We start from the raw sequence: 13138 nt of genomic DNA, 5'->3' as shown, positions 1-13138 counted from the left end.
ATAATTTTCTAAATCTTCAGGGTAGACAAATTCTGCACCCTCAAGATATATGGCTCCACTAGTAATTGTTAGCAGTTACTCCAATGGATTGCATAAATTGATCCTTCTCAATGTCAAAATTACTATTAGTGATCCTTCGCGAAATACAAAATACAATCATGGCTGTCGATGAGGTTTTGATCTAGTATTTAAGATTGAGGTACCAGGACTTGAGATCCTGAGTTTAAGTTCCCTCATTCTCATTTTCAACTTTTTAAATCTTACTCTTCCTCTATTAATGAATAAATAAATAAATACAATTATGGCTCTGTGAGCGGGAGAACCTACAATTAGGTTTCAGGCAGACTTAGGCTAATTTTTTTTTTTAATTTTCCACTTTATTTGATCAGTACGTAGTTTTCGATCCCTTGGGAACGGTCTATGATTAGGCTTCCTTTTTTTCTTTTAACGTCGAATTTCACTTTTTATTGAAAGAAGGTTATACAAGCAACTAAGCAAGTACGTGTAAAAGCACAGTATTACTACTTACACGATGTCAGGCTAGCTATTTACTTTAGAGACAAAAAGACAAAAAGGTCATCTATACCGTCAAATATCCAGTGCATCAACTTAATCAGTAAGTCTTTTGAATTTCCTTCCTTTCAATTTTTCTTCTCCGATTTGATACGCTACCTCTCCCATCACTTGGTAAAATCTTTTGTAACTTTACTACTAATTTTTTGATTTGTTTTACTTGATTCTGTAGTTTATAATTTGCTAGGATCCATAGCTAGTGATTACTTTATCACTACACTTCTAATCGATTTCTTTTTTTTTTTTTTCTAGCCACTTCTAATCAACTTCATTACTTCAAGAAATTGTGTTTTGATTAACCGAGAGGTAACATTAGTGATTTGGAGTTGACAAAACCTCTTTACCTTCCAAAAAATAAATAAAAAAAGAAGAGAAGAAACGTATAAACCATCTCTGCAAGAATACCAAATTCGCAAGAATAATTTTGTTTGTTGTCCTATCAAATGTTTAAAAAAGAACCCTACTGATATCATCATTTGACATTCCCAATTAGTGAAATAAGCCACTTTCTTAAGCATAGCTTATTTGCTAACTAGAACTTCACAACGTTGCTCAAATATAATATGCTCTCGTCACATAAATAAAGTTCCAATGAAGATTAATAAATTAGTTAAAGTAGATAAAAATTTATTATCACACAAATAATACTTGAAAAGGGAGGAAGTAATAGGATGGTAGAATTCAAATAGAAAAAGAAAGAAAAAGAAAAAGAAAATGAAAGTAGTTCTTGCATTTACAGCGGTGGGCACTGAAGATTTTGGTTTTATTATCTGGATGAATAATTGGGCATGACATCTTTGACTGTTACTCTTGGTGGGCAAACGCAAGCTCAATTCCATTTTGTCTTCTTGGAATGGAATCGGAAACAGAATCTGGAAAAATACAAAAAGGGAGTAGGATGGAAGGGGGAAAGGAAAATTAACAAAAAGGGACGTAAGAAATTGAGAAATAAGGATTAAAACTGACAAATAAGGCTTCTGCAGCTCAGTCCCTGCTACCAAACAAGTTCATTGATGAAAATGATTGCCAACTTGAGAGTGACACGGAGTTCATTTTGTTCTTTACGAAAATGCAATTGCATGGGACTCGTTAAGTGATTTGAATTTTGACGAACAACAGTATAAAGCACAACCACTCATGAAAAGTAGCACACTTTTGTTGAACTCACAAAATATCTTGGAGCTGAAATTTGTTCCATATCTGTAAGTACTCATGGAATAGTGGTTAGTTGATAGAAATTCTTGGATAAAAACATTTTTTTGTTAAATCTTTTGACTTATTGTCTCAAGCATTATGTTGACTATAACATGCCAATCGTAATCTTGAACTCAAGATTGGGCTCAATTCATTAATTATTATTAGTATGAAGGAAAATTTTAGGTGGAGGGTTACGAAAACTGAAAGCTAGGTTAAATGCTGGTTAGACCCAGAAAATTTCCCAAGGGTTTTGTGCTGTTATAGGATCTTTTCAGTTCTAGTCCCAGGCATTACTTTGAGTTTACAGGGCCATATTTATCTCGAATTAAGCTGAGCTCAACTCAAAATTGAGCATAATTGAATATAATTAAGCCTTGAGCTCAAATCATAATACCTAATTTAGCATTACTCTGCGTTTGGCAAGTCATTCAGCATAATTATGCCTTGAGCTCAAATCATAATCTGTAATTTAGCTTTACTTTGAGTTTAGCAAGTCGATCTTTTCTATTGAATGTAGTTATAGGAGTCTTGGAAGACTGACCGCCGAGGGTTGAGGAAAATTATTTTCTATTTTGGGGAGAAATGTAGTTTTTGTCCTCTCAAATGTTTTGTACATTTGTTAAATTGGGACTCAATGTTTTGACCAAAATAAATATGGCCTCTTAAACTTTTGATTTTAGACACATATAGAATAATTGATAAAAATCCAACAATGATGAACAGTTAAAATCAAATTGCCATTATCAACAATTTTGACTTTTTTTTTTCCCACGCTAGTTGAAGTTTGAATCATTCTAGTCCTTTGAGTTTTAAGTAGTGATATTGAGGATTTTAAAATAAAATGATAAATCCAAATTAGAATGAAAACACCTTCAATGGGTAATAGGATTTATATCAATAAAAAAGATATAGAAAAGTTAGTTAAACTTCAAAAAAAAGAGCTAATTAAGCTTCTTTTTTCTTCATTTAATTTTTTTTTATTTCACTTGTTCATGCCCCTAACTTCACAGGAATGACTAAAAAAACTCAAATTGGTCTCAAATTCGATATAATACTTGTAATTACTATTTTTCCCTGTTGGTGATTATGTGACAATGAGTACTTCTACTATTTCTTATTTGTAATGATAATTAAACGACTTATTTGAAACAGAAGGAATATATACTAATTAAAATTAAGTTGATCCTTCTTTATTGCATTTTCATAGGTTATTAATTGAGTTTGAAAAGAAGTAGGTATTTTGTAAAATTATTGAACAATTATCAAATAAATGAATATTAAAATAAATATTTCAAAACTTTGGTGTTAAATCATTGGATTTTAATAGGAAGGAAAATAAGAAAAAAAAAAGAAGCTTTATCAAGAATTACTAAAAGTACTTTATATTAGTACCTATATTCAATAGTTTCTATAATCACAATTCTTAGTTATTTTGAAGCCTACGTCGACAACTCATGCAAGATTTTGTGTAATGGTACTTATAATAAACTTATTTATGAAAGCTAGAATTCTCCCATTCTTTAACAACTTATTTTCATTTTCTTATTTAGTGTTATATAATTGTAACTTACTTAACAAAAAGATTTTCTTGAAGCTAAATGTTGACATCATGCGCCGATATAATTTTTTTTATGAAAAAGTATATAGGGATTTAAGAATACATTTGTCCTATATTTAATTCAATTTAGAATTCATTTCATCTTAAAATTATTATAACTAGTTGAAATCTAAGGAACCATAGTAATCGAAATTCCAAATATTATGGACTAAAAATACAAAGTCAAAGCTTTTGACTAATGAAAAATTTTGATCTTAAGCATTAGTTATTATGAAATTTTGTCAATTCTCCTAAATTTACCTAAAATTAGAATCTTTGGGGACTAAATTTTTTAGCCTAAATTTTTTAGTTTGGCATACAGACCAAATATCAGGGACCAAAATTATATGTCACCTTATATTTTGGGCAACGTACTATTTATTTCCCTATCTTACTCTGTACCACATAATCCTCTTATGGTACAATATGATGTATTTTAACCCATCTATGGTTTTCTGAACAGACAGGAAGTATCTCGAGTGATATCATTAATTGAAATACCAGTTATACCCTCACTTAATATGAAACATAATATGGATTTAACCACTTTGTACAAAATCATCAAGGTATTATGTAGTTGGATGTGAAATCATAGGGGTTAAGTGGACGTTAGGATTTGACTGTGTGCCAAATTTCATGCTTCACAAGAATTCTAGAGTGAGTCTAGATCAAACAATGTAACAGAGGTGCTTTAGGTCAATATACTGCTTTTATAGAAAATCACAGGGAATCAAGTAGACAATATAAAATAATAGTGGGATTGTATGATAAAATGCAAAATCAACTACAAGGTCATAAATAGTTATTTACCCATTTATTTTGTCGTAAACAACAACAAACCCCAATACCCTTTGATTTGATGGCAGAACCAAAGACTGCCCGTTGAGTGGCAATTTGAAATAAAAAATAGTTCGGTAACTCTCAAAATAGCTTAGTGGCTATTTTTGTTTTTTTTTTTTGACCCTTTGTGCTTACTATACAAAAGATAGCTATATTTCGATCGTTTTGGAAGTTAAATTTCATACACCATCCCAACCCTTAATAGCCTAGTCTTAGGAATGGCCAATACCTTTTCCCCTTGCCTAAAATTCTTCCTCAGGAAACTATAGGCATTGTTGACAATAAACTTACGGAAGAAGCATGAATCTTGTTTTGCCACAACTTTTGCTTCACCCAAAAGATAAAACACACCTTGCTCTGAGGCTTTATCCACAGCCTGTAGCTCATCTTCCAGACCCAACTGATTGGACCCTGCGGCAAGCCTGATCGAGGAATTGATTGATTTGGCCTCATTGAATGATTGGATTGAGTTTGACGAATTTTGCGATACACTTTGTTGTGCCTGTGGTAATGATTCCTCGATATGAACTACAGATGCACTGGATCGTCGAGGTTTTCCATCTTTCAACAGCAATCCTGAATGTTGCTGGACGTTTACAAAATCAGGCTCTATATGCCCACTTACATGGACAAAATACTCATGTCTTATGAACTCCTTCAAGTTCTCCACTAGCTGCTGCTCAAAAACCTCAGAATCCTCGATTCGGTCATTGTATCCATACCTTACTACACATCGAAAAACCCTGTAATCTCTAGGCTCAATTTGTCGAAACAGAAACCTTTCATCCAATGCCACTTTACTGACCGGGATAGACTTGATGGAAACCAGCACGATGATCGAGTGAACTGAGTGAATGTTAGAAACAAAATGGGGAAATATTGGTGGAATACCCTGGACGAGTTCAGAATACAACAATCCAATTCCAGGTGCTCTTTTTATTTGTGGATTTTTGGCCAAGTCCCTAACATAGTCGCTGGATACCTTGTTGTTGAGCTCAAACAAGTAACGCTGCTTGTGGACGTAATGCCAGATTCCCATGATTATCATCAAGACAAGTGCAAAAGCCAAAGGAAGATATCCTCCATCTTTGAATTTGTAGAGTACAGATGACAGATATGTCATCTCTATGGACATAAATACCACAAAGAATATAGCAATCCACCATATGCTTGCCTTCCATATCACAAGCATAATTAATGTGAGTAGAGAAGTTGTTATCACCATGACAGCAACCACAGCAATACCTGTATCAGAATGTTTGCTGTCACAAAATAGAATAATCCATAATTCCACGTATATTTTAATTTATTTTGTTTTATTCTTTTGCTATTTGACTCAACAACCAGATGAAGGTCTCTGCAGTTTTTTAAATAAGTTTGTCCCCAAACTTCATTTCACTAGGATCCTCCCGATTTATGGCAAATGCAGGATCCCTCTATATATCAATCATATAGTATTAGCTCTGAATATCAGTTGTAAAAATTCGAAATTGTTTGTAATTTATTTCATAGGTGATATATGTAGTGTGCAAAAATTGAAATATAAAAAATTGAGTTCAAATGTGGAACAATCCTAGATACTTTGTCATTGAAATGTTTTGTGCATTTTAAATAAGCCTCTCAAAAGTTGCAATTGAATCAAACAGCAAAATATTCTCCTGGTGATCTAATTTTTAGTAAATCCTTCACTCATCAAGATAAAAACCATGTTCTCGGATCCTTAGTCAAGAAATTATACGTAATTGCCAAAACCAATGTTCAAGGTAAAATGAACAATTAAATAAATGGAATTTACTGGACGAATCCAAATATGTCATAGAGCATATCCATCCTTGATTACTATGTACTTCTATTCTAAATTCAAAAGTATGGAAATCGCGATTACCATAGGCATTGCCGATCTTTGTAGTAGATTTGAAGCCCCAAGTAACCAGGACACAAGCAATCATGAGGATGTAGTTGACCTCAGGAATGTAAACCTGGCCCTCATACTTGGCAGAAGTATGAATAATTTTAGCCCTTGGGAAACAACCAAGACTAAGGGACTGAGAAATAATTGCAAAGGCTCCGGATATCATAGCTTGACTGGCAATAATGGCTGCAGCCACGGCTACAACGAATGTAGGCCAATAAATTGGATCTGTTTATTCAGATATTCAATTTATCAGTAAGTTATTGACAAGTGGTTTATTCTTTACGAACATGGTAGAAATCTACAAATTCTTTCCACAATCCATGGATAACGGTAGGCACTTGCCTGGAATTGAATCGTAGAATGTCTTACTGACATGATCTTGAAACTTCATCAGGTATGCAGCTTGCCCTATATAAGCTGCTAGTAGAGCTGGGAACACTATACTGGAGAAACTGATCTGCAGAATTATGGTAGAAAAAGCTAATAGACGTCACAGTTAAATCAATTAGAAAAGTTGGAAGATCACAATGTATAATTTTCCCCACATATATTATCAGGATTGGCATTAATTTTCCCTTCTATGTATTGTCATTTTTCAGGAATAAAATTGGTATGAAATCAAGCTAGCAGTCACCCGTAAATTTATAAGCAATTTTTTTTGGGAGAATTGGCGAGTTTTATATAAATAAAATATAAGAATTTACACGCTAATAGTCAACTTTTCGCTCTTATCTTTTCCTATAATTCTAAAAAGATTAAGCAACATGTTTGACTCAAAAATAACTTTATGTACCTTATGAAATAACTAGCCATAAAGTCAACAGTTTGATTATATTGGCTATACACAAAATACAGTCACCTCCACAACGCATGGTATTTTCTTTATATCAGAATATGCAACTAAGTAGGCGGAGATAAGCATTATTGGTCCAAAGAATATATAATTACAATCTGGTTTATATCTGCAACAACCTTGAAAATGTGGTGGAACTCCACTTCATGGCTCTGACTGAGTTCGAGTAGCTTGAATTTTTAATAGTAGGAGATTTCAAAATTTATGCTTATCCTGTTAAAAAGTTGCTGAATATGAAAAATTGATGGAAAGAAAATCTTATTTTATCTTGTACAATGAACTAACCTGAATGAGGTCTTACGAAACTAATGTCAAATTAAGAATCAAATAGCTTAGTTCATATTTTAGGAGAGCGAAATAATTGGTGATATTTGAGTGACATACCTGAACGGCTCTCACGCTAAAGTGGCCCAAATCAGCAAACATAGCTTCAGTCCCTGATTCATGTGCCCATTTGCTGGTGAGGATACACTAACTAGCCACATTATCCTAATTGAAATTGAGAGTGTTTAGCCACTAACCTGTAATGCATAGGACAACTCCACCTAGGGATATCCATCCTTTCTTGCCATTTCTTTTGAAGTAATCAACAATGTATTTTGGATTGAAAGCACGTAGGACCCCAACATCATGCTTGAACAAATTATAGAGGCCAATACCAGATATGAACAAAAACCACAAGCAGATTGCAGGTGCAAATGTGAAGCCAACCTTGTCAGTTCCAAAGCGTTGGACGCAGAAAAGAATTATCAATATCACAATTGAAATTCCCACGATCGCATCTGGAAATTCATTAAGTTTGTTATGCAAACTTGGAGTACCATTGCATTACGTGTAAATATACGTGTGTACGGAAATCCAAATGCAAGTCTGTCTTATGTAAATGTAATACCTTGGCCCAGGGATGGAATCCCGCTCACAGCAGATAGAACTGCAAAATGAAGACCATGAGCATTTTACGTAGCGTTAATTGTTGTCTAATATATTAAATGAAAAAGCAAAGCTCAAGATAACGTCCACAGGATGATGCCTCTAAAACCTTCCTATGTCCTCTACGGAAGGGACATGAACAGTTGAACTTGTACAATTTTGTAACAAAGATGCAATATTTAGGTATCGTTCACTGTTAGAATTACATGGCCTGATCTAAGACTTACATTTTACTTTTTTGTGTTGGTCGCCAAATCTTGGCTACCTTATCTTTTTCATCTCTACTAGTGTTAGGATGCTGAATGCTTATATACAATCACCATTTTTCCAGAATTTGAACATTTATATCAATGATATCTTTTTATAATGTCCTATGACTGTCTTCAATGAAAAATTTAATGTAGGAGTTACTGAATTCTATTCCTCAAATTATTTAGCATATTTCGATCAACGTTGAAAGTTTTAAGTATCCAGTGATAAAGGGTCTGACCTGAAATGCAGGGAGTGAGGACCCCATCACCAATTACCATTGAAGTTCCAAGGATGGTAACAATGAAAAGCACCATTTTCGCATTGGTGCTGCTTTCAAGTTTTTCCTTGACCATTTGAGCTCTTCTCAGCTGGTTGGAGGGTATATCCAACTTGTAGTTAGAAACCTCCCTGTCCTCTGGCTGGTGGTTTGGAATTAGGCTCGCCTTCGCATGTCTACAAATCAAGGAGTAGAGAGCAAATGTCCCGCCTGCAAATGAACATGCATCACTTGTTGCATTTTGCAAGAATTGCTTATTTATGTATCTTTCTTTTAGATGTAAAACAACAGCAAAACGATATCAAGCTTGTCATAAATTTAAGAATTAGGACCTCTGAAATAGCTTGATCAGATAGTATTTCCGTACTTGAAAAAGTCAATTTTTTTTTTTATATATATGATTACAAGTAACCCTTAATGACCACATGAATACATACCAACAACAACTTAACCTACTAAAACTGATAACCTACGAATAGTGGGATGAAAACTAAGATTTAATCAAAATAAACTTAGGATTGATTCTACTTCGCATCTTTCAACTATATCCCAATTTTCACTTTGGTTTCTAAATTTTAAAATGAGACACTTTGGTCACTAAAGGATAACATCCATCCCACTTAATTAAAGGCTCTGCTACTTTAATCCATAAACTATAAAATTATTTATACTTTAGTCACTTACTTAAAAGGCTATTCCACTTTAGTCCGTAATATATAAAATCTTTCATACTTTAGTCCTTAAAGTGAGACAGATTTTATATTTAAGTGAAACAGATTTATACTTTATGGATTAAAATATGAATTTTTTTAAAAAATGTAGAAATCAAATTACGAATTTAGATATGGTTGAAAGGTACAAAGTAGAATTAATCCCACATTTTAAAAACTCATATCCAGTTTCTCGTTAGTTTGATGAGCATAATTAACAACTCTTCTACATGCACTAGGAAGTCAAAGGTCATAAATGTATTCAAGTCAAAGGTTAAATTTTGAGTTTTATTGGTTGATCTGCTTTACATAAACATAAGGGATGAATCAGTCATGCCTGATATTTTTTCGAGAAACTGTTTAAAAACTGATGATAATGATGCTAATGACGTTTAGCAAAGTACTTACCATCACCTTTGTCGTTTGCCCACAAGACAATAAAGACATACTTGATCATGGGCACCAAAATGATGGTGTAGATAATGAGAGACAACACCCCAAGGATGTCGTTTTTGTCGTCTATTCCATCAGGAAAAGTACTAGAAAAAACGTATAGCGGAGAAGTCCCGATGTCTCCATAAATAACACCTAGGCTTTGAAATGCCAAACTCAACGTCTTTATCCAACCTAAATCCTGCATTATTAAGGCATCATTTGATTAAAATCCTAATATCTTTGGTATTCTTCGACTATACTTTAGGTTGTTTCGTAAATTGAAAAAAGCCAATTGCGCAAAGTTACGGCAATAAGATGCTCCACCACAACTACATGTAGACAAAGCTAAGCTAAAGAAGAATAGAATGGTGGACAAATGGTATAAATAATAACATTATAGCGAGAATAAAACTTTTCTTTTTAAAGAGTACAATTAAACCACAATTAGGGAATAAACATACACATATCCTTAAATTTCAAGTGACAAGATTACAATTTCTCCCAAAATATGAAATAGATATTATATTAACCTAAATTAACATTTGTAATATTTGAGTTCAGTACCTCTTATTTCTGAACTTTGAACTTTTTTTCCATTATTTTATTATCAATTTAAGATCTTATTAGCATGAGAAAACGCTCTAGGCATGGATAGCTTTGAAACACAAATTTTATCTTTGCAAAATTGAATACCAAAACTCATGGCACTAATTTATGATTTAACTTTTGGGATAATTTTAGAAACCTCTCCTAAGGTTTCAAACAATTTAACTGAGTTCACCTAAGGTTTGAAAAATTACACTTACCTCCCTTGATTTGATAGTTTTAGAAACAAAACCTTAAAATACTATTGACTTGGACAATTTTTTAAATGAATATCTAAAAATGCCCTTGTGAAATGAGTTTTAATTTATTTTCCTATACAATTATAAGATTATTTAGTATAATTATAAGGAAAAGGTGCCAAATTTTTTATGTCCATATCTATTATTTAATAAACAACTATAATAATACTTTTATTACTATGATATGATATTTTTGATGGTGTTTTATTACAGATTAGATTTATAGGATAGAAAAGAAAATGTTGAAATAATTCATTTAGAGTTTATAAATTTTTGGAGTAGTGGGATTCTCATAATTTAGTAGTGCTTTTGGACCATTTCTTTTTTTATTTATTGTTAATTTTAATACCAAAAATAGAAAACAAAGATCAGCAAAAATATTAGATTACATATAAAATTAATTCATCAAAAAAATAACTAATTGGACATTAAACCTAGAGGCAATAGTGGGTGTTTTACAGTTTTATTGGCGAAAAATTAAAAAAAGGAATAAAAAGGAAAAAGAATGAAAAAATTATTTTAAAACCCATTCTAAGTATAAGCATACCAAGCAAGAGAAATTCATTAAAATATTTAAGGGTGAAATTATCATTTTAAATAACAAGAGAGATATGTGTAATTTTTTAAATCTCGGGGGAATTCAATGAAATTGTCAAAAACCTTATGGGAGGTTTCTGAAATTATCCCTTAACTTTTCATAATCAATTTAGAAGTAGAAAGAGATAGAAAAAACCGAAAAAAAAACTAGAATAGGCAGGTGGACTAGTACTATCAATAGGAATTAACCTTGGAGCCGTGGCCGCCATGATGGCCGGAAATTCTACCGGCCTCCAAATCAAGAGAGTCGATGCGGCGGAGTTTGCCCCATGAGAATTTCCGGTCCTTGACATCGGTGATGGTTGTTTTGGTGGCGCGTTGATCTTGAATGGCCTCCCGATGAACAACTACTACTTGCTCACGGGGAGCTATAGAGCTCCCAATCCCAGGATTAGCAGCCATTCCTCTAATTTCTTTCTTACAATTAAATTTTCTTTGGTATCACTCCAATTTTCCCCTGCATTTGAATTAAGCGATTTGCATGGTTTCATATGGCTTTTATAGTACTAGAATATACCATGTACTAGGTAGTGCTTACAAAGTATACCTAAAAAAATATACCATGTACTAGTTAGCACTTACAAAGTATCTTAATTTTTTAAGCTTCCTTCAATCAGGGGTTGTTTAAAAGTCAGCTCTTAATTGATTTGTCCTCTGAGTCAAAAATGAATATAAAAACTTGTAAGCATTTCTGAATTCAGTTTGCTCCTTCACCCAATTCCGAAAGTCCAATGTCTCTGTTCATGTTGCTTCGTCAACTTCTACCTCCTCTCCTTTGGTTCAATTATTGTGCTTAATCAATTAATTAACAGATGGTGGCCAACTTGTTAATTAATTTACCAGCACTAGTACTATAAATTAAGGAATTATTACTAGTTTTTTAATGGATAAATAAGTATTCCCTTTCCCTACTCTTAACCTTCTCTCCACCATTCTTCGTCCAAAGAAGAAAAATCTTAGTCTCAATTTAAGGTCTCCCTTCCTCTTCCTCTGCTTTTTTTTTTTTTAATGTTTAATAAACTCTCTCCTACAGTATCCTAGTAAGAGTTTTCTCTTGCCTAATGTTTACTAGTGAGAGTTTTTGTCTCTATCTCCTAGGCTATTCTAGTGGAAGTTTTGTTTAGTTTTTTGTTTGTTATTATTTTCTCAAATCTAAGAGTTTTTTTTTTCAGATCTATATGTTAGATATAGAATTTCTTGGATCTTTTTGTCATATCTCAACATTAGTTTGGAATTTGAACTAGTTGAACAACAGATCAGAGAGAATAGACATGGACATGCATTGTAATTTATGGAGCAGCCTGTGTACTTAGTCAAATTTAATGATTTTTTATTTATAGTGTAATTTTTATATTTTATAATTTTGTTAAATCTAATGCCTTTTCAAATCAGATATATATGTGATACATTTTACGTATTTTCTACCATTAATACAGTTTTCTTTGACAAGCAAAATCATACTAGACAATTTCTAACTAATTTATTAATAATATTGACTTTTGTCTTATATAAAAAAAAATATTCTCTTTCCCTTATTTCTACTCTTTGGGCATCGACATTCGCGTTCATGTACTTAATTTCGTCATTGAAAGTCCGCTAATGGAATCATAATCAGTATTTTAATCATAAGATTCTGCCATGAATCTTGGCATGAACTGGCTTTGGATGAATTCAACATTCAAGCTTAAATTCTCAAAGCAGTAATTTTAGATGGTGATCCAGTGTGCATCAATTTCTGTTTTATATTACTGAACGAACTATCAGCATTAAAGGAAGGTACTAAACCTAAACCACTCTATCCCATATTCACAACATTGATGCCTCAATGATTACAGTTAATATTAAAACTTCTACGAAGTGCTAATTTTAGTTGAATGGACGTGGATTTAGTGTTTGTTATTATTAATCTCATTTTGCAGGATGGAATTTAAATAAGCTAACAATATCTGAGTTATTTGAAGATCATACATTTTCAAAGAGTTAGTAATGTTAATCTACTCTTTAAATTTTTTCTCTTTCTCTCTAACTTCCTCCTCTTCCTTTGAACAAAACATCACCTTCTCTCTAACTATATCCGACTAATAGTTTTTTGTTTTGGTGTATAATAAAGTCTTTTT

General features: G+C 32.5%; 1 protein-coding gene across 1 annotated transcript; it reads right to left on the bottom strand.

The window, feature by feature from the left end:
- Nucleotides 1–4379: 4379 nt before the first annotated feature.
- On the bottom strand, nucleotides 4380–11423 carry LOC113774098 (potassium transporter 5-like). The gene is made up of 10 exons (XM_027318663.1): nucleotides 11211–11423; nucleotides 10386–10389; nucleotides 9553–9771; nucleotides 8396–8644; nucleotides 7868–7906; nucleotides 7497–7757; nucleotides 7360–7412; nucleotides 6465–6579; nucleotides 6093–6347; nucleotides 4380–5452 (listed from the first exon to the last, which is right to left on the bottom strand). The coding sequence occupies exons 1-10, from the start codon at nucleotides 11421–11423 to the stop codon at nucleotides 4380–4382; spliced, it is 2481 nt and encodes an 826-aa protein (XP_027174464.1).
- Between the last annotated feature and the right edge of the window lie 1715 nt (nucleotides 11424–13138).

This window comes from Coffea eugenioides, chromosome 6 (genome assembly GCF_003713205.1).
Source record: "Coffea eugenioides isolate CCC68of chromosome 6, Ceug_1.0, whole genome shotgun sequence".
Classification (NCBI taxonomy): Eukaryota; Viridiplantae; Streptophyta; class Magnoliopsida; order Gentianales; family Rubiaceae; genus Coffea; species Coffea eugenioides.
This window is presented reverse-complemented; position numbering and strand designations above follow the sequence as displayed.

Coding starts and splice junctions, on each gene's coding strand:
- LOC113774098 (XM_027318663.1), bottom strand. CDS start 11,423: ATGGCTGCTAATCCTGGGATTGGGAGCTCTATAGCTCCCCGTGAGCAA. Junction 8,645..9,552: donor GGCAAACGACAAAGGTGATG/GTAAGTACTTTG, acceptor GTTCATTTGCAG/GCGGGACATTTGCTCTCTAC. Junction 7,413..7,496: donor AGTTGTCCTATGCATTACAG/GTTAGTGGCTAA, acceptor CACATGAATCAG/GGACTGAAGCTATGTTTGCT.